Source organism: Vidua chalybeata, chromosome 1, assembly GCF_026979565.1.
Source record: "Vidua chalybeata isolate OUT-0048 chromosome 1, bVidCha1 merged haplotype, whole genome shotgun sequence".
NCBI classification, from domain to species: domain Eukaryota; kingdom Metazoa; phylum Chordata; class Aves; order Passeriformes; family Viduidae; genus Vidua; species Vidua chalybeata.
Window position 1 is genome coordinate 10753378 of NC_071530.1, and position 22693 is coordinate 10776070.

The 22693-nt window shown below is 41.5% G+C and overlaps 1 protein-coding gene across 1 annotated transcript in view; it reads right to left on the reverse strand.

Annotated features, from left to right (window-relative positions):
• Nucleotides 1–22693, reverse strand: part of ADARB2 (adenosine deaminase RNA specific B2 (inactive)) — a 305557-nt gene that overhangs the window by 5263 nt on the left and 277601 nt on the right. Inside the window, exons 7-8 of the mRNA XM_053960621.1 lie at nt 15536–15704; nt 4941–5122 (exon numbers count right to left, since the gene is read on the reverse strand). Of these exons, the coding sequence (XP_053816596.1) occupies nt 4941–5122; nt 15536–15704 (351 nt within the window). The remainder of the gene's footprint in view (nt 1–4940; nt 5123–15535; nt 15705–22693) is intronic.

Sequence of the window (22693 nt, forward strand, 5' to 3'; positions counted from 1 at the left end):
GTTGTTGTGGCACAGGAGACACCCCCAGTGGACCGCTGGCATCGTGCACTGCACGTGCTCTTGTCACCATTGGTTAAACTTTACCAGACCAAGTGCCTTGGAGAGACATAACTTAGCAATTCCTATAGATTTTTTCCACCTTGCAAGCATACCTTCCATTACCCCAAGGAAAGCCTTTGGATTGGAGTGTGAGCTGTTGACAGCAGTGATGGTTTCTGAGTGAAATCTTTCACAAAGGCTTTAATGGGATAACAGGTTTTTACAAAGAACTAAGCAGTACAGTGCTTTGGTCATGAGTTCTTTCAGGTGAGCTTCCCACAGTCCTGCATATTTATCTGCTGTTAACTCCTGGGGCCTTTGCTGTGAGGAGATGTCTAGACCCCAGGGGATAAGAAAATACAAAACAATACACTTCATCATCACAGAGAGAGAGATTATTAGATCCAAGTTAATAATGACCTTGTAGACATCACAGACCTGCACAGAACACTCTTGGTCCCCACCTTCTCTCTGCCTGCAAGATTCCAACCCTGTACTGGAGCACCAATTTCTTCAACAGCTAGGTTGCATCCTAATGGTGATATCTGGGACACTTTTAAGTGGAATGCATCATATGTAATTTTAGACAGCTGCAATAATGATGTTTACAGTCACCTGGGATGACTGCGTGACCTTAGTGTCATTCACATGGCCAATTTTGGACATCTGAGCCCAATACTGAGCCGATGCATTCATGGGTGAGATCTCCTTGGCTCTAAATGCAGACCAGGGCTACGAGGTCAGGTAGGGGTATATACATAAATTATTTTTAATCAGGTAAATTTTTATCTCTTTTTAACTATTTAGTGTAGCTCAACCTTTCCATGACTCCTCTTGCTTTTTCATTTCTCATACCGGAAACCGGGGAATGATTAGTCTTTGCAAGAGAATAAGAGGAATAAAGAAAGTGGTTGGCTTATTTTCCAGCACAGCACAAATGCAAACAAGTGAGCTTTGCCGTGCCCTGCTCATTAGTGCTTTTGCAGTGAAGAACCAACACTGGGAGCTTCCAAGGCTGGAAAATTCAGAATGACCTGATGCACTTTGAATATTTTTGAAAACATGGACCTTGGATAATGTGTCTGGACCCAGTTGTTGTGTCCCTCTGCTAATTTGCTGTGTGGGCCACTAGCCTGCAGACCTGGATAACAAAAGCCACTGTGTTGAGCAGCAGGTGGGAACTGTGCTGGTGGGCAGGAGCTGCCTGGCACAGCCACCCCAGCAGAGGCCAGTGCCAGGACTGGGTCTGTGATTCCAAATGGCAGCTCCTGCCTGCAGCAGCTCCAGCGACAGCTCATGGTTTCATTCACTGCTTTCATTGCTGCTGGGTGGAGGGCAGCAGAGAGAGGTCCCTTGCATTTTCTGCTGAGAGGATTTTAAAGAACTTTTGCAGAGAGTGAGAAGTGTTAATATGGGCTGTTCAGAGAGAAGGAGATTAAAGAAAAGAGATCAAAGCCCCTCCTTTCCAAAGTGCCCTTCTTGCCCAGAGTCTCATTTTCAAAACACGTGCATGCCACGAGCATCTGCTGGTCTGAGGCAGAATGGGAGGAGATGGGAGCTGGTGGGAATGTTGCACCCATCACTGAATGTGTTGAGATTGGAAAGCTCCTGAAAGACACCTTGGGAGAAGTGGAGGGCTGTGCAGGGTCTGTCTGGCCGGGATGCTGCCTCTGCAGGCAGCTGCTGCATCCTACCTGGAGCCTGTCAGCATCATGAGAAGTGATGCCACTGAGGGACATGCCCCCTCTCTCCCCTGTCCCCTCTGCCCTGGGAGGGAGCTTCTAGAGCCAAATGGAACTTAGCACACACACACACAGAAAGGTGGCCTTTGAAAGGAAAAAATTATATGGCAAACTCACTTTGTATCGGTGACAAAGCTGGAACTGCAGAAATCATCTCAGTCACTGGGACTGAACTCGCTACCATGTGTAGAAGAGAATTACAGCTAAGTCATAACCTCACCCAGGATTTGTAAACACATTCATGTCGTATTAATACCTCTTTCAATTTTCCCCCCCGAGATAACAGATCAGTCTGTATCTAAAACTCCAGTTCACCTAGGCAACAGGATTTAAACTGAGAGCTTGAAAATCAGATAGCTCTGCAGCACTGCTCGAGCGTCTCTACGCAGAACAAGATGCAAACAGATCAAAATCAGCTGTTTGACACTATGCACCACTCTCTGTCAAGATAGTACCCAAAAGCTTAGAGGATATGAGTGCCAAAAAGCATGATAGCAAACACCCTGCCATGCAAAGTTGCCACAGGACACTAAATAAATGAAAATGTTGTGAAATCCCTGACTAGAGGAAGAGAAGGAAAGGCTGCACAGAGGGGAGAGCAGGTTGTGGGTGCTTATCAGATGGGGGCTGTGAGAGGAGCCCAGGCTGGTCCCAGTGCCTGCAAACCTCTCTGGGCTCCTTTGGCTTTCATGCTTTCTCTTCCCAGCTATCGTATGTAAGAAGATGTATTTAGGTAAATAGAAGATATTTTCACATCCTTTTCTGAATGCAAAAGAAGAAGTTTTAAAGAAAAAAGCACGAGAGCCATAACAGACAAATATAGAGCATGGATATATTCCCTGATTGTTGATATTTTTATAATTTAAAAAAAAATTCTTCCATATTTTTCTTTTGACAAATAATTGTTTTATTTAGATAGTAATATATAATAATTATATATTATATATATATATATATACTCAAATAATCTAGGTTACTTTCTCTCCTCTATGCAAAACATCCTTCTTAAAACCCACACAACAAAGAGTACAACAGAAGACAGTTGGATTTGAAAGAAAAAGAAAAGTCTTTGCACAAATAATACGAATTTGAATACTGTGGGATGTGAACTGAAATCTGTCCTCTTTCTCCTCTCTCTCTCAGCAAAACCTCATAACCCATCAGGATACCCTTTAAAAGAGCCTCAATCTTAAGAGGACAAGATATAAAAAAGGCATTTCTTCTAAAAATTACACCCAAGAGTAATCTCAGTGGAAGAGCGTAGCTCCATCTGGCTGGGACTGGTAGAAAACTGAGTAGAAAACCTCCCTGATTATTTTTCAGTGGAGCCATGGAGTTAATCTCAGTATACCTCATCACACACCATGACTCTCCTCTCCATTAGAGTGTCTGTACTGCTATGATCAAGTGGCAAAATAAATGACACCCTTATAATTTAAGGACTCCTGCAGTCCTGGGCTGGTCTGATGTCCAAGACAAGTGTGGGAGGTGGAGTTGCCTGGCTAAGATTGTGTAGATCTGGTCTCTAATGCATTTGGAGCAGCTTTTTCTAGGTGCCCATCCCTTAGTCACTGGATATGCTGCTGGCAGGGTTTCCCAGGAAAAAGAATTGCAGCACAAGCCTCAGCAATGTAAATTTTAATCAGCATCACCTCCCCGGGATTTGTGGGGGGAGGCAAGATTACAAATAATGGTGTTAGAGACAAAACACAATGCAGAGAGAAAGAGAGAGATTCCTCCCACCACTTCTCCTGGGCTGAGGAAAACCCACAAACACAACCAAAAAGCGAAGGAAATGCTTTTCCAAACAGAAGCCTCTGGAAAGGAGGAAGACAGCCCAGAAACATGCAGATATTTAAAGGCTCCCTCTGATGCATTTCTTATTCCCTTGAAATCTCTGGCAACGAGTCTTGGACATACACACAGACACACTCTGGCCAAGTATGACCCATTGCTTTTACTCTGCAAGGCCAACCCAGCAAAGCAATAGCTGTTCTGTGGTGAAAACTCTAATAAAATCCCTTTTTGTGTTCTCAACCCTTCAACATTTGAAGCGGGTGTCCACGTACATCCTGCTGACACAGGGAAGCTGTGTGTGCCTTTGATCTTAATGTATGGGTGCAATTACAGTGTGCTAGGGCTGGCACAGAATGAGATCTGCTTTCCCAGTGGGAGATGCAGTGGCTTTCCCAGCCAGGGCTGTGTTGTCAAAATAACAACCAGATCTGGGAAATGGGGAGATATCTCCTGGCCAGCTCTGAGTTCTTTCCTCCCTACCACAATGTCATGTGGGAAGGAAGAGGGGGCTGAGCCATGCCCATGCTGGACCAGGGCAGGAGGAACAGGTGGGGACATAAACTGAAAGGAGAGTGTGGATCACAGCTTCCTACTCACTTGATTGTAGTTTTTGTCCAGCTGCACTGAGGGGTTAAAAACTGGAGGTAAGCTGGTCAGCAAAGGATAAGCCTTTTGACCTGCTCACCTCACAACACATACACCCACATTACACTTGCCAGATGTACTAAACCACACAAAACCCGAGAATTTCCCCAGTGGCTAAACTATCACTTCTGCCTCAGCCAAACAAATTTTTCACAAGGACATATTTAAAAAAAAAAGTCCACGAAATAGATAAGGTATAAACCAGAACTCTCCTTACTGAGGAACCTAGACGACTTTGAAAGGTAATGGGGTACTCGACTAAAATGTCCTGACCTCCCAGCTCTGTGACACTGACATCATATTGATGTCTCAGGGAATCCTCCCAAAGAACAATTATCAAAGATTAAAATAAGGATCTAATCTGGTGCAGAACTAGTGTCTCTTAGCATTCATATGCCTCATGAGGACCTGAAGACAGTTAAACCTAAAATTTACTGAAAGCTTCCTTCTGGTTTCTAGAAATGTTTTACTTAGTCATACTTTTTTTGTTTTCCATTCTGAGTGTTCAGTGTACAGTGGTTGTTTAGTCATCTTGTATCCATTAATGATCCTTTTTTGTGGCTGCTGTTAATGAAAGAGGATTTAAACACATTTGTTTCTTCAGGAAAAAAAAAAAAGGGTGTAAGTTAATTCAAACAAAAAGCATTCCCGTTGGTCAGCAGCATGACTAGAGATGGGAGGGGGGACTATTTGTCTCACAGGCAGGTGTTTTCTTACCGCTGAGAAGCAGCTGATTGCGCCGGTACGAAGCTGGCAGCTGACCAATGTCTTCTATCCTATGGCTCATCACCCGGGAGAGGTGACCAGTGTGGTAGAGGCTTCCCACAGTGATGCTGTGCAAGTACATGGGCTCGATGAAGGAGCTGAGCAGAGCGCCTTGGAGACCAAGGATGTTCCACCTGAAAATAATTTCAGGAACAATAAGACACATGGGTGGAGGAATGGCCATACTGGAGCTACCCTGGGAAAATCAGCAAATGCAGCACATGGGTTAGAGGGATGAGGGATGAAACTATTTCTGTCCCTGTCCTATGATACAGAAAGCACTGTTGGGTTATTATACACCCATGGGCTGATTGCCCCTCCAGGAGGATTTGAGATTACTGTGGTGCTATTCACTTAAGGGATGTATTTCCATCTTGTATTGCTGCAAACAGAGGCTTCCTATCAAGACGTGTTCTTTCTAAAAGCACTTTGTGCTTGCTGGATGTTCATTTACCATGTCTCTAGCAGAATTTTTTTTTCCTGCATCTATAGCGTTTCACTTTCAATGTTAGAGCTAGAATGAGAGCTTTTGTTATTCTACCTTTATTTGTTGCTTAAGTACCACCTGCATGTCATACAGCCAAGCTAGGACATGACTTAGGTGGCCAAAATTCCCCCAAAATCTTTGAATGTCTCATAGGCTGACATTTCTTTGCAGAAATGACCATGAAGATATGAAGACATCCATGAGAATTAAATCCTGATTCTGAATAGGAAAAAGAAGAGAAGACTTGAGCTTTTAGGAAATTTATTTGTAATTGATAGCTCGACCTTCTCTAAAGTGCTCAGAGTGAGGGATACATCTCACCCTTTTGCTGCCTTAAAGGTGCAGCAGAGTGATGGTGGGAACCTTGGGACTTCCACCTGTTGATGTCTGAGACCTCTGTGCTACTGCTGGTGGAGTAGTTGCCAGAACGGTTCTGCATTTTAATAGCTTATGAATTTTTACATCAAGCTAGGCACAAATATGACAGCCTCCTCGCCTCTAAATTCTTCAGGGGACAGCTAATTGGTTAATGAGTGGAAAAATTAAAAAGGGGAAAGAAGTCATGATGCAGTTATCTTCTTGGCAAACCTATTTAGCTCAGCTCATCTAAGAAGTTGTTTCCCACCACACAAATGCTAACAGGCTCTCTTACACTTGGATAATAGTTTTACATAAGCTGAACACTGTCAGTCTGTCTGAGTAGTTTTGAGTTCAGGAGTTCAAACTGAAAATGCTTAGAAAATGGAGTTTGGAGAGTATATTTTGGCTCATTAAAACCCAAAACACCGGCAATATTTGGAACTTGGTAGCTGCTGAAGGAAAGGCTATGAGGTGTCTGCTGTATAAGGCATCATCCAGTGGCTGCCATGCTAAATAATGTGTTTAAAGCAGAATTTCCATCAGCAGCAAGCATTATGGTGCTAATTTCTTACATCATTGTTCTTTTCATTAATTAACATTTCTCAACCGTTAGTGCAATTATTGCAGTGCCTCTGTACTGTATGTCTCTTTTCATGATTAATAAGGAGTCATTATATTTCCCTTTCCTGAAGCAGTCAATTAACATGGAATACTTTCCATTAATTACTGAATGTTTAAAACCAGCATGCTGTACCTGGAGAGCAATCTGCTCTAGGAACCTGTGACACCAATTGCTTTTAAAAGTTCTCTTTAAATTTTATTCCAAAAACACAAGCAATTTAGCTGGCTGTATTAATTTGCCTCTGAAGCAGGGCTGTGAATGAGAAACATCTTTTAATCTCATGCAAGAAAAGGCAGCCATCTGGCTGCTGAGGATTTGAGAGTCAGACTCTCCCTGTCTCCCTCTGTAAATGCAGGCCATTAAAGTAATATGTTCATCTACATAAAACTCAAATGAAATATAAAAGGTAATATTTATATACAAACAATTTAGTCCCACAATTTAAACAGTCATTGGTTTTATGAAACATTTACTTTAGTCAATCAGATTTGCATAACTTCATTTGCGGGAAAAAAAGTGTGGTCATTTCTGCAAATCACATCGCTTTTAAAGGAAAGAACTAGCTGCCTCTTTGAATAAATAACTTCTCATGATGCAAAATTAATAATGCAAGCTTAAGAAACAGAGCTGCATTCAGCTAACAGTTCTATGCCTTCAACCAGCATCTAAGGTAAGCAGAACACTTAGACAGATATCTTTGTCAGATGGAAACTTGTAAGATATCAGTGCTGTTTTCAGCATTTAAAATTTCCTTTAAAAAGCCTTAGATATTTGATTGAAGGAGAGAAGAAAAGCAGCTAAACTGAAAACAACATATGTTCAACAAAATTGGTATTTCAGCAATATGCACATCACAAGAAATCATCTGAATTTTATTTACCAAAATAAGGGATTGTGTTCAGGTCATAAATTACAAAGTAATTTAAATTCATCACAAGGAATCTGTCTTTTCTTTAGAGATATTTTTCTACCTAATTCTGGACATATTAATGTAAAAAGGGATTCAAATGTCAATGGAATTACATTATTGGAAATCACAATAAAAACATGATCAGGTCACCCCCTATGTATTGAAAGCATTCCATAAACATGAATTAATCCTTGCAGTGCTCTGGTAAGGTAAAGTCCCATTTTTGCACCTTGGGGAATCAGGGCAGAAAGGGAGCAAGATCTGCTGAAGTCTGTAAGAGTTTCCGGCTTCTGGATGCAATAGTTTCCCTTGAGAGAATCCTGTTTTCTCACTCCAAAAGAAGGTATATGAAGGTGTAGGGGTGATGAGGCTTCTGTATCAGCCATGGTGGGCTTTGACCCCAGGGGATAAGTTTGACTCCAAGACAAATTGGACAGAGAAACCAGATTAAAAAAAAAAAACAAAAAACCAAAAAAACAACAACAACAAGGGAGAAGAAACCTCTCAGAGAATACCAGTACCAGAGCAAGTGCTGCCTGATGTGGAGAATGTGGTGCAAAAGGAGACTGTCCCAGAACCAGACAGCATCCTAAGGTAGCAAGGACTGAGAAATCAGGAAAGGCACCACTTGCTGGGTCTTTTTGAGCTGGTGTCCCCTACGTGGTGTGAAAAGGGATGAGGGTGATGGCACTGCCACCTGTACAGTGGCGATTTCCTGGTTCAGCAATGGTTTAGCAGCATCTGCTCAAGGAAATGAGAAGAAGCAAAGAAGGAGCTTTGCTTTCCAATCTAGCCCAGGTTTGTCAGAGTGTTTAGACAGTTGTTTCTCTCTGGAATGCAGTCCTGATCATGTGTGTGAGTCCCACTAACTCAGCACAAGTCCTAGGAAAAAATGGGTCCTGTACAGAGCTGGCCACAACCAGACCCTTGCTCTGCTGCTGTTGCTCTTCAGAGCACAGGAAAAACACATTAATGTTGGGGAAATTTTCAGTTCCTCATGCTGGTGCTGCTCTGTGGATAGAAAGGCCTGCCTTAGAGGGCAGCCAGTGCAGTATTGTGCAGAAACATTAGATTTTACTGACAAATATTTGGGGGAAGGTCTTTTATCCTGTGTATTATTCATCCCTTGACCAACACACATGGCTAATGTACTGACTTGATCCTTTGATATATGAACATCTATGGTATGATTTGTAGGTAGATGGTAGGGAAAAGTCCATCTGAACAACAGTGAAACTATCAATAAGGGTGTTAATTTTGAAGGAGCTATTTCTCTGTACCCTAATTTAGGTCCATGAAAGTAGCTGTGTTCCCATCTGTAACAAAGAGCTCTCTTCAAATGCGGCTTTTCAAAATAAAATTATTATTCAAAGCAACGCAGTGTTACATTTTGGCTTCTCAATATATCAAAATGACTTTTCTTGCTATGAGGAAATATGCTGGATCATTCTGAATTTTCCTAATTGTGCAAGATTTTAAGGGTTGTTTTCAAGGACACACATCTCTCTAATAACTCATATGCTATGCACTCTGTAATAACCCTTCCAATAAAGTGAAAATCAACCTACTGCTCCCTTAGTCACAGATCTTATTTAAAAATCCCCAAATCTTCAGCAGGCAGGATAAACAAAACAGAATGTCTCCCCTTTTCACTCAAATATGGGAGCTTTTGTAGCTTTAAATGGAAGGAAAGTATACCCTTCCTTTTGTTCAAACAGCAGATATTACTGCACTGTTTACAAAGACAAAATCCTGCGTCCAGTTTTCAATATAGATAATCCTTAAACAAATATATTTTTTGCCTGTTTGTCAATCACAGAAATGCCAGTGACAAGCTGGGAGGCATCCCAGAGCAGGCAGCCTTTCTTTAATCAAATGCTGTGATCTCCCAGTCCTGGACAAGCAGAGGGCAGGCGTGACCCCCCTGCAGAGCCCCCCCAGTTCCCAGGCTCCTGAAAGTTCGGGACCACAGTGAGGTGTGCAGGGAAATGTGTCCCCATGTCATAACCACACCACAGCCTCCACGTGCTGGAGCATCACCTCACCACATGAGTTGTCTATGGCCCCTCCCTTGGACCAACAGAAAAAGAGATGATGAAAATATTGAGGAAGGGGTTTGGAGGCACGGGGATGCAGAGGGCTGCAGCCTTGCTCAGGTCAGTACAAGGCTCCCTGCCCCTTGCTGAGACGTGATGTGACAGCTGGAGCCCCTTTGCTGGTGTTTCTAGCATTGATCTGGACATGGTTAGACCTGAAGGCCAACATTTGAGCACTTTGGTAACTGGGATGTGGAGAAATTCACCTGATGCTTCAAAACATCTCAGGGAACGGTGTCCACCTGCCATGGATGCTCAGAGACTGAAGTGTCTCCTTGGGACCTGTGGAAACCTTGCCCCTTAAAAAGCATTGCTGAGGAATTTCAAATCTTATTTTGATAAGGCTGTTTTTTTAAAAGACTTTTTTTTTTTTTATTAAGAGCTTTAATTCTTATCCACTTGGTGTGTTGTTAACCTGCTGTACCACAGTTTCTATTACCAATATTTCCAGCTATGCTTCACACAACATAAATTGTTATTCAGGGTGGCATGTGCTCAGAAGGACACCTGTGGTGCTCCTATTTATATGACCATTTAGCTATTATTGGTTTGGAAACTGGAACTAGTGCATTAGTTTTTGATCTGTATTTTAACAGTGGGTGGTTTATATATGTTCTCTGGAACATACCTCGTGGTGAAAGATTGAAATTGAACTCTCAGTCACACAGAAAGGGGTTAAGAGAGAGAATTACAAACCGTGTGCACAAATCATCTCTAATTGAAGATCTAGCTGTGTTAATTGATTTTCATTTGCATTAATATGTAGCCTTTGAAGTAGCTTTTCTTAAGAGTTACCTTGTCAGGCTCAGCCTTCTGTTAACAATGGCTCTTGTTGACAGCCTAACTAAAATAGATCTAAGAATGCCGATTTCTAACACCGACTTTTAGTCCTGCATTTTTATATGCTACATTTAAATACAGCTTAATGTGCTCAACTCATCCTATAAAATGCTACTTCAGACTCCCACTGATAAATCCTGAAACAGTACCTTAAGGCTACACTACCTTGCAGTACTCTGAACATATTCTCAATAAAGATTTCTTCTTATTCTCTAGCTTGTGGGGCCCAAATAATCCACAAATCTTAGCCATAGGACATGGGTAGAGTGCTCATGATGTAATGCAAAGTTTGGAGGTCCTTTGTAACTGTTTGTGTTGTTTTGTAGGTGAGGTAATTTAGATATTCTTTTTTTACTTCTGGGCTGAATTTTACTTCACTTTTTTGGTGAAGTTTGAGGAAGTAGATGACCATTAACCTGGTGACAAGAAAATACACAGTCTTTTAAAGGTGACCTTTTGAGAAGTGGTAGTAGGAAAACAATTTTAAGGCCAGAGCTTATAAAACAAACACTGAATTCTGGCTTTTATGTGCTGTTTAAAGACAGTGTTTATGAGGATTGCTCCCTGCAAATCCTGCACAATGCAAAGTACATTCCTCAGCCTGGATCCTGCAAGGGGACTCTGAAAGAGGACAAGTGCCACTGCTCATCCATTTACGGATAAGTTTATACAATCTTTGTGTGTTTAGATGCAAATTTGCTGCACAGAAGGCTGGCATCTCTCCAAAATAACTACATCAGCTTGACATCTACTGAGCCACAATGTGTTCTGCCCTGGCCAGAGTGTGAGGTGCCCAGTCCCCAGCCGAGATCTGTCAAGGAAGAGAGTTTGGGGAAGAGTAGTGCAATGCAGAACTCTCTCCTGGGACACCCAGATAAGAGCTAATTTTTGGAATGAACCCTAGTGTTGAATGCTTGCACCAAGATCCTAAAATGACTTGCACACATCAAGGTGAGGTGGTGACACAGGACCTGGGAATGCCTGTTCATGCCATGGGTCTGCCATGCTCTGGGGAGCCGTGGTGTTCTCCTCCCTGTGCTCCCAGCACCACTGCCAGGCTCTGCCCAAGCACTGGCAATGGCAAGCACCAAACCTCTCTGGGCAGCTACACAGGGCAGAGCACCCTGCTGCTTCAGAGGGGTTGACACTGGGGGAAATGATTTCTGTAGTTTTCTGCATGGAATAAGAAGGAACCCAGGTGCTGATGATGAGATAAATAAACTTTATACAGAAGGGAGGTGTGTGTACTCCTAAATCTGAGTTACGGTGAGCCTAGAGGATGAGCCATGGTGGAAGGAGACTGGCCTGAAGCTCAGACAGTGCTTCCATGAGACAGAGGACAAAGTGTATGAAAGGGAAGGTGGTTTCTCTCCTCTGTGACAGACTCTGAATTTCCATTATAGGTCTGTCCAGAGGGGTGATGGACTAAAGAGAAATGCATAAATCTTTGATATATTGCCCAGACTTTCATATTTCTTCAGCTGCAGGAATAAGATGTAGAGACATTTGGAAATGCTGATTTTATATCTGCAACCATGTGAACTGTTACCTTGAAATTTGGCACACACGTACACACACTGTGTGCTGTGTGAAGGCAGCAGGGAAGAGACACTCAGTGCTGGGCTGGCTTTGTGCACCTGGAGACCTTGTCACTGAAGGGACACAGAGAGCCAGTGCTCCTGAGGCCCTGGGGCACCAAGGGGGTGCTGCAAATCCCTGCAGCTGGCACATATCAGCTGAACACATATCAGTCCAGAACATTTCTGAGGGTCAGAGACAGAATATAGTGCTGAGCCTCCCTAACTTTTGGTTACTGTGTTTAGATCTTCAAAGAAGAGCTGCGCTCTGGGGATATCCTTGTTTCTCTCCCCTCTAAATGTGTGTGTTTATGTGCAAGCCTCTGTGTGCATGTGTGTATATGACAATTTTCCTTCAAACATTTGTCTGCTCCCAAACAGCGACTGCAGAGACTTCCATTAGCAGCAGCATTAACCTTGCACTGACCTTGTAATAAGCAAGGTATGAGCTAGCCCTGCGACCAGCCTTAGTGTGAGACAGGGAGATGAAAAGAGGTTTAATTTGGCCCATTGTATGAATTTTGCTGTCACAAAAAGCTGAAATTCTCTTAGGGCTGTAATGTCTCTGTTGACATAAAGGTTTTAATATAGGTTATTATTAGCATCAAGAAAACATTAAATTACATAAATTTTTTCTCAAACAGATGATTATTTTCAAAATTATTTTTCCCATGCTATTGCTGTTTTTTTGCAAATGTATACAATATATATTATAGATGGGAATGAAAGTCAAAAGGGGTAAGTGTAATTAATGAACTGTGGGCTGAAAAATGTGGTTTAATCCTAAATCCTACGGCACTGAGAGCCTGAAGTCACTCCAGCTGCACTGTGAGGCTCACAGGAGTCATGTGTGTAAAAAGCTGACACTCTCTTAGGGTGGTTTATTTGGGGGCTCACAGACCCTGAACTTTAAATTTACACATATAAATGCATAGGTTTTAAAGCCAGAAGGAACAACCAAGATCTAGGTGACCTTCTTTATAATGAAGTTGCAGAATTTCACCTCGTAGTTCCCTGCCTGAGCCAAATAAAATGACTATTCATACCATAGAGCTTGTGCTTTAATTCAGTGAAGGAACAGGTATGATACCAGGGTCTTTATCCTGAGATCTCAACAAAGCCACAGAGCCCAAATAATGCATACCAAGCATCAAATTCTCTCAAACTTGTGGTGATAGTAATAAAAATGGCTAAATGTCTTTGAATAACAAATAAATCTGATTAAACTACTCTCTGCTTATAGCTTTCCTGTGAGCAAGAAAGAACATAAATCGTTAGATACATGATTTATAGAATATTACTCGCTTTTCTCAGTAACTCTGTGCATTCTTGGGTCTTTGATATTCCGATAGCAATGCCCTTTGCAAATAATGCAAAATGATGTATATTTTAGCAGCTACTGGCTAGATTCTCAAGAGGAAACATTCTCTAATAGCACAGTGCTCCTGAGGGACTTTTACAAGCAATAAAATCCAAAGCATACAAGCAAGATTTTTTTTGTCAAATCTTGCTTATACAAACATGAATTTCAGCTCTTTTCTTCTGACTGCAAGACAAGCTCAGATAATGTGAAGCCAGATTCCTGGATCCTGCAGACATTTAAAGAGTCAGCTACCTATGTGGTAGGGCAAATATTTGCAGTTTGAAATGATGTATGGGCACCACCCACAGATCTCTGCAGTGGGGCAGGAGTGGGAAAGGCCCTCATAGAGAAATCTCCTTTTCCACTGAACTCTTTTCCTGCCTCTGCTCTCTATGACCAGAGGAGAAGAAGGCAGAAGACAGTCCTACATGTGCTGAAACAAAGGACAGGTGAAGAAACCTTTGATTTCTCCCCCTGACATATGAGGATAATGATTAAAAATTATTGTGGATGGCATTTAATGTGGTAAACTGAAATTTGGGATCAAGTATAATGCAGATTTTTTCAGCCTCTTTTTTAACTGCAACATATGCTGTTGAAAGCAGGGAATAATGATTGCTGTTTTAAATTTTTTTAACCTATAAAAATCCCAAGCTCATTTCAATTACATTGAAAATAAATAATAAAAATAAAATAATAAAAAGTACAGTTTTTCTTCCAATATTGAAATAACACCGTCAGTGATGAGAGATGCAAAAATTTTTTTAGCTTGGAAAAACTTTGTGGCAGATTCTTCTTTTCCTCAAAGACTTCAATGCTGTTTAGATGTGTGTCAAGAATGAAAAGATTCACTCAAAGTGCTTAGCAGATGTGCTTGGAGAAAACCCAGCTCCTGAGACTGTGCATTGCTGTCAACATCCCCATTAATAGGAAATGTAATAGCATTTGCAAAGATATTTAATTCACTGGCTAATGACATTAAAAACCACAGAGAGTGCAATATTTCTATCCTTGAACTTAAAATTGTCTAGTTCTTTTGAGTCCATATGAGTCTGAATTTGGAAAACCCAATTGCATCTACATGCAGTGGAGGAGATCCATTGAACAGTCTGGGTATTCTGTGATCTCCTTAGGAGTAAATGAAAACATTACAGCAGAAGTTGCTCTTTTCCTTCATGCAAGCACAACAGTTGTGATGATTGCGCTTAGCAGGGGTGGATTTTGTGAGTCTGGTAGCATTTCCATTTGCTGGTTCACTTCTACATTTTTGTGACAAAATGGCAGGCTTTGCTAAGTTGACAGACTAATGTAGCTTTGGTAGGTCATCCAGTTAAAGCTCAGAGTAGAATTTATGCATTTAGATTAAACAAAATTTCTATGATTTTTTTTTGAAAGATTAAGTCTATGTTGAGCTTTAATAATTGGGCCAAATTTTTGACTGATATAATTTAACTGAGTTCTTAGGTATAATATTCTAGCAGAGAATTTGATCATAACATTTATGTTTTTATAGCTATAATGTGATTTATTTTATATGTAGAACTGCATATATAATGTACATTATATACATATATATACATGTATATATATTTATAAATTATGAAGATAAATATACATACATGTAGAGATATGTACTAATAATGCAATAAGTGCAACCAAGCACACCCATTTTGATTTTGGATTGTGTTAGCCATCACTTGCTATTAGTTAACACCCTACCTGAGAATGGTGAATGTGTTTACATTTTATTTGTCACCAGGGAATAATTATGAAATATTTATTACATGGAAATTATTCTGCATAAATATATATTGTATTTACAGGGCGTAGCAGAAACCCAGAGAGGGGGCTGTGACATGAGAGCTCTTCAATGACATTCAAAATAGTAGAAATATTCCTGGTGGTTTTTAGGGCACTTTATTCAATTTGGTGCAGACCAGCTAAGTTTATCTGTAAGATAGTTGGTTTGTAAGTTTTGGGGTAAATGATCCAAGAACAGCGAAGTGGATGTATTTTATTTGCACAGTGAAATTCTATTGTCAAAAAAACCTGCAAAGATAGTTTATTTTTTTGTCACACTGTAATAAGCAACTAACGACCCACAGAGAATTTGGGAAAATGTCCTATTTACATTCCCTCCTATTTATATGGTCTGCCTTTGCATACAAAGAAGGTCTTTGTGTCTGCAGGACTTGTCAGCACCTGCTGGCTGCTTCCCACCGGTCACCATAATCCTCTGTGGCATCGAGCTTCAACATGCAAAGACTTTTGCCACGTATGTCCGTCACGTACCTGGCAATTTTGTCTGTGCAGGACATGGTGATGAGCTGCTCTCCCAGCAGGACGCCGTCCCACGTCTGCGCTGCGTTGTGACACCGGACAGGAATGGTCCCTTCGCCAGACTCAATCTTTGTCCGCAGGTGCCCACGGTATTTCCTCACTATGTGCTTGCTGCTGTTCACTGGGCAAAATAAACACAAGAATGGCAGTAATTGAATGTTTTTGGAAAGGACTTGAGAGGCTGTGTTGATGCCATAGCTTGCAAAAATTCTGAAAAGCTAAAGGTTTATGCTCTGGATCAAAGGCAAATCAAAACTTACTAGTGGTTCATTGCTGGCTGAAATTCCTCCTACAGTCTCCCTGAAGTGAGGTATTCTCCTGCCTTGTGTTGTACCAAGATCTTTTATCACTTCTGTAATATTACATATTTGAGTGCAAGGCAGCGGCCCCTGGGGTGGCACAAAGCAAGCAGCTAAAGCACTTGTCCTGGACCATGATGAACTGAGTCCTGCAGATATGCAGTAAATACAGAAGATAATGACATTTCAAAAGAACTTCCCCTTCATTATTATGAAAAGAGAAAAACTGAAGTTCATTATCAAAATCACTCTTACACTCTTTACACTGCTACTTTACCCCTGGGTATTTTGGCTGTAAAAGAACAAGAAGGAGCAGCAAGGAAATCCTCAGGGTCTGCTCACTGCCTCACCCTCAGAGGGTTTCACTAGGGGTCACCTTCTCCCTGAAGCAGAGCTTCCACAGTTTCCCTCTAGCCCAAAGGAAAATGACGGATGACTGTAGATGATGGCCTCTGCATTCAAGGAAAAGGAGTGCTGCATTTACAGACATGAAGCTTTTGCCCACATTGCCAACTGTCCTGCGTACTTTTTCCATGCCAGCTGCTCATCTGGACCAGAAGGCTTCCACTTGTGAAGGTGATGCTCCTCAGTCCTCAGTGGGCTGTGGGGCTGAGTGCTTCTGCCACTGAGTAACACCAGTGTGCCAGAGGCTGTGGGGCTGATGGCACCTCTGGCTGTGAGCAGCTGGCTCTGTGCACGATCCCCAGTGCTGGTGGAAGCAATGGATTGACTGGCTGCTGCCAGTGGGTGGTTTGCAAAAAGGGAGAGGAATAATAAATTGCTTCAGCCTATTGGGATTAGCAGAGGCAGCAAACACACGTAGAGCAGCAAAGTCAGCTGTGACCTGCCAGCACATGGGCAGCAGGGCCCTCAGCAATCATTGCCTCTTCATTCCTGCTTTTTTAGAATTTAATAAGATGGTTGTTTGTGTGTCAGTAGTGGGCTGGGACAGGTATCAAATGGATTGCTTGGCCATGACCAAAACCAGTTTCCACCCAAACTCAATCTCCATCATATACAAAATATTGTTTGCAAATATTATTACAGTAATGCTGCTACAGCATCTCAGTTTGGGGAAGAGTGGTTGTTGCACTTCCATCCCCATCAGCAGCCACCTCATCCCAGCAGCAGGGGATGTGGAGGGTCCTTTTGCCCCGTTGTCAGTACTTTACAAATTGAGACACTGCAGTAATCACCTGACTTGGAGTACTGTGGCTTTTCAAACTTGAGTTGAAGAAACTCAAGAGAAACTGGGAGAAACTGGGAACAGCCAATAGAGAAATAAAAAAAATTAACAAGCGAAAATTTGGAAGTCTCAGAAATGTCTCAGATCCCTCTGTTCTCAAATTTTCTGGTTGTGCCAACACTGTCAGGAAACTATTTCCATGACCATGTGGGCCGATCCCTTGCACATCCCTCTTGTCTGGGATGTGCAGTATCATTCAGAGGATGCTCTTTGGACTGTATTAGCCAGCTGGGAACAGGCCCATATTTTTCCTGGGACTTTGTGAGGAAACATTTTTTAAAAACATGAAACAGTGGTGAGCAGCATTTTTTATAATTAAACTACAGAGTCGTGGGAAAGGTGCTATGACATTTGGACAACAAAAGTAGAAAGTGATAACTTCTACTTAGCAAACAGGTCTAGCTGAACAACAGTGAGAAATGTCTACCAAAACCACTTTGCCTTTGTCTGCACATACTGAGAACTGATGGCACAGCAGAGCAAGATCTCTGCCAAGGAAGCAGTGAAGAGTGACTCAAGAGGCTATTGCTGTTTCAGCTGGTGGAAAGTGTAACTTTAAGCAAACCAGTTCTCTTTTCCTAAGCTTTCCCACAGGTAAAATGAAGATAATGATGCTTCCTTCTTATGCAAATTCATTTAAAGTTGCTCAACAACTATTTACGAAAAACAGATGCTATCCTTCCAGTAAAGATCTGCCACAGGAGTCCACCTGCTGGAAATCCCTCAAGATAAAATTATTTTTTACTGTTTCCTTCTCCAACTTTTAAGAAAAATATTTTCTCTTGTTACACTTTTCCCATTTCCCATTTCTCTAAATTCCCCTCTCTTTCTCAGCTCCTGCTCTGAGTCTCCCCTGTAGGTGCCTTGATCTCCTAGATTACTCTCTAATTCAAGCAATTCAGTGTGTATGTATTTCCCATACATGCAAAGACACATGTAAGTGGCAGGGAATTTTAGTGACTGCAGGATAAGATGAGCAGCCCATCATTTATGTGGCTTTGATTTCAGTACATAAATGTTACCTCAGTGAGGGGCAAAGCATCCCACAATATGCTGACAGAGATAAGGAACAAGCTCAGGGGAAAAAAGAGCAGCAGGATTGCAAACAGCTGTTGAACAGCTGGGGAATTTAAAACACAGAACAAAAATTTTTGGGGAGAGGGATATGAAAGACTTCTGTGAGTTTGGGTTGTCTGTTTATTTAATTTGTCATTTATTTATCTGATCTTCCCAGAACCACAGGAGATACAAAGGCCAAAGCACTCTACAACTGGCTGTTCTCACAGCATCTGAACCCTGGATTGTGAGTGCCAGAAACTGAACAAACAAGTTTCTAAAAAGCACTTGAGGTGTGCAAGTGCACTGATAGTCTCAGTTTCTGAGTGCTCATATGGACTCAGCCATGTGTCCAGCTTTGCTCCCTGTCCCTGCGCCCTGCCCAGGCTGCAGCCGAGCAGCCGGCGCTGGCTGATAGGATTCAGGCATTTGTGGCCAGAGTACACTCGCCCCAGGACACACTCCCACTGTTCTGATAAGGGGTTTTGGCTGCTCAGCTGCTATTAAATTCAATGAATAGGGGGTGACTCAAACCTTGAGCCGTGCTGCCTGTCTCAGGCTGCTCACATTGCTGGGGTCATTGGGACACATGCTCCAAAGGTTCATCTCTGGCATTTATATAAGATACTAATAACCCAAAGCTCTGAATGCTTTCAGATTGCCAATGATTAAATAAATCCAAATCTGCAACTGGTACACACTGAGTTCTTTTTCAGCATGTCATTAGGCAGCACAGGAAGATAGAACCAAAGGAAGAGATGAGGCTCTGTGAGTTTTGCACTGAAGCTGCAGACAGACTTCAGCACATAAGCTGCTTGTTAGCACTAAAAAACATGGTCCACTTGCTGGCACAGCCTGCTATGGATCATTTTAATGCAGTCACAGAAATATATTTATTTATGCATCTTCAAGTCACAAACTACAGCCTACTGCTGTTCTGCTGTTAAGTATGATCAAAACATCAGTAACTATAAGCATTTCTGATCTTCGCTGTGCTGGTTCTCCAACTGCTTAATCTCAGTTAATTGCAGGGGAGAAGGCGTCTGTGGATGCCACTTCAACCAGCACAAAATGTCAATTCAAACCAGAATTGGAAAGGACAAATTAAAAAATCATTTGGAGTGGATTTATGATGTGTGCTACACTCAGATGTGGAAATTACTCCTGAGAGTTCGTAAGATGAAAAGGTGCTGGATTAATTACTGGATTAGAAATGTACACAGACAGGTGCCTCGTATTCAAAATCAGTTAAACCCTAGGATTTCAAGCCTCACCCCTTATTTTCATATTTGCTCCAGGACCAGTTCTAGCTCATATGGTAATGAAAAAAGCCACTCCATATTTATTATTTAGTTAAAGAGTGAAGAGGAAATGGACGCTGATTAAACAGAGTCACACGAGTAAGGATCTGTCTGAAATTTTGTATGACTGCCTCAGAGGTTCATTTTCTGTTTCCCTGCTTCAGTGGAGGCTGTTCTCTCTTCAGGAAAGAAGAAATAAAAGAGCCTATCTTGCATTTTTTTCAGTGCTGGACTCTCCCCTCCTCAGCATGGTTTATAAAGCTTCCTTAGAGTAGTGTGAGACAAAGGGGTGGAAAGAAGAGTGTTAACATTTGACTGCCTTTGTATTTTGATGGTTATTAAAGATGCACTTTCCTCAACCAAATCCTGACGAAATGTACAACATTACTATTTCTGGAAGTGTTGAAGTGAGAATTACAGCACAGTGAGCACTTTGGCTGTGTCTGCTCTGCTGGGCAGAGTGGCTGGTCAGATAAATCCCTGCTGCACTGTGCTTTGGTGACCAGCACAGAGCCAGGCTGAAATGCCACGGGCCAGCTTTGGAAAACAAGAAACTTTAGGACTATTCTGAAGTAAGTCTGAATTTGTGAAAAGAAGGGTCTACAGAACTGCCCCTGCAGTGACTTCAGGGATGTGTCCTTCCTAGAAGGGAACACAAGGGAACAAAATAGGATAAAAGCATGTTGAGATGAATCCCTGAAAGTCAAGATAGGACTTTTGAATATAGGCCATGAGGGATATTGCACCTGAAGGCAGTCCTAGGAGAGATTTGCTTGCTCCCAGAGCAATGTGGCACCCAGCACGTTGCAGCAGATTTCAGTTCAGATCTATGGTTTGGACAGTATCATTAAGCCCTATATACAATTATGAATATGTAATTTATATGGCAATCTTACAAACCTGGGACACCTGTAATTTTTGGAACTGAAATTAACATTGGAGATTGAATTTCTTTACCTTTTTCCTTCTCCCTCCTCTTTCTTGGCTGAAATACTGTCTTTGGACTGTAGTCCCTAACCTGACAGAATCCATGACCCGATAAATTATATTCCCTTCAGCATATTATTCTTTCTTCTTTTCACTAACCTTCAAATAACAATTTTCATTCTTTTTACTTCTTCCACATTTTTTTCATCTGCCAATAATTTCTAGGGTTGCACTGACAAGGTGTGACAGCAAAGTCAGTTTGTCTATCCATAGATTATCAATATGTGGCATTTAATCCAGAAGAAGCAGTGAAGATAAAACTTGAAGTTTGAATCCACAAGAACAGAAAGAAAATGACTGCATTATTTTTCTTTATCTGCTTTAAGTAGCTATTAATTAAATTATTATTTTTTGATTGAATTGTGATGTTAGAGACAGTAACTATAGGAAGGGTGTAAGAATGGTATTCCAGCATATTAAAGTTTATCAGTGAATGTCTTAATGAAAACTTTTCATTTTGGTCCATCAAAATGCCTCCAAATATGATTACTGAGGGGAAAAATTTAATCTGTTCAGATAACATAGCACTTTTACAATGAGTTTTTTTTATTTTTGTAGGTTAATATGAAATTTATTGAAAGCTCATCCTAGGGAGAGGTGCCAAAATACCTTCATTGAACCTATGCTAGAGCAGATTATGACACTCTAACACATGAAATCCATTTTACCATCAGACTAACTTCTAAGTAAGCCTGGACTCTCAGCAGGCTTTAATGCCCTGAGAGGAAAAAAAAAAAGAATCTGAGACAAATAGCTCAAAGCCTACAAACAAGTTTTCTCTAATGTCTGTCTTTGAGGAATGCCTGGGATCAAAATGTGAGTAACTAGTTAAAATTCACTTTAAAACAAAATGCTGGCAGCAAAGTCATGCACAGCTTCCTCTGAGAGTTATAAGTGACTGTTCCAGGCACGGAGGAATGAGCAGTACTGGGTCAGGTGTCAGGGAAACTCTTTGTGCCACCTACAAACCCAGGCTGTTGACTCCAGCCTGCTCTGGAGTAGGAAAGCATTAGGATGTTGAAGCCAAAAGTACAAGATTTATCAGTGGGATTAAGATTCTGTGCATGTGGCAATCAAGGAAAATACTACTCAAACACTTCAAGATTATTATTTTTAATTACTAATTGCTCCTCTTGTCTAAAATCAGACAGACATGTCCTGCTGTGGCTTTGAGAGTGCAGCTGCTCCCACAGAGCAAAGTCTAGAGATCTGGCAAAGGGCTCTCTGAGGAGAGAGAGATCTGTGAACTCTGAGAAGACTTCTGCCTCTGAAGCCTCCATCAGGCTTGCCACCAGGCAGAGAGGGCCACTAGCTGGTCTCCAGCAAGGCAGAGCTCATCTTTGACAGTGTGCAGAGATGCTGCTTGTTCCCAGGTCAGCAGCTCATCAAAGCCAGTGGAGAGTGAGGTCAGGGGGAACCAGCTATTACCCATGTCCTAAGCTGTGCATCATTGTGTCTTTCATTCTTTTGTTAATGAGAAATGTTTTCTCTTAAAGCTAGGCTTTATCTTTTAAATATATTTTACGTGAAAGATATATCAGTATCACTGGAATTGCCTATTTGGTGACAATTCTCTCTCCTGCCATGTTTTAATCAAGAAGTTTACATAAACATAAAGAGAATGTGTTATTCATCATAACCCTCTTTCTTCTATCAACAAAACATGGTGTTATTAATGTGGCTTTGGGATTCTGTTGCAGTTTGGAAATTGAAATCTTCAAGGATGATTTAAGGAAAATGTTGTGGGAGAAGTCAGCAAAATATGAAAACAGAAAATGAACCCCATGAGACAGAAACAAGAGCAATCTGTCAATAATGGAGACAGATTTTCAGCCACACTGTGGTTGGTGTGAGTCTAAAAAGGCAGTGATTCCTGATTCACCACCAGATATATTCTAATTCAGCTTCTGGAGCTCTGAAGTCCTATGGTCTTTGGCTGAAGAAATTAAATCTTGATCACCAGAGAGTGGTTCCACTTGGCCTTAAAAATCTGTGGATTAAATTGTTAAATTATTCTGAATAATTTTATAGTAGTGCATAGAGTATACAGTGTTTTCCATTTTAGTATTCTACTCTCAGCACTAACTACCCTTTCTCAGAGCTGTGATTGCTGGATCCCTTTTATTCCTATTTTACAGGTATAGAAATAGAAATTACCAGAGTGAGGTGAGTTGCCCAGACTGGCTAGAGAAGGCAGCTCGCAGGATCATGGTAAGAATTA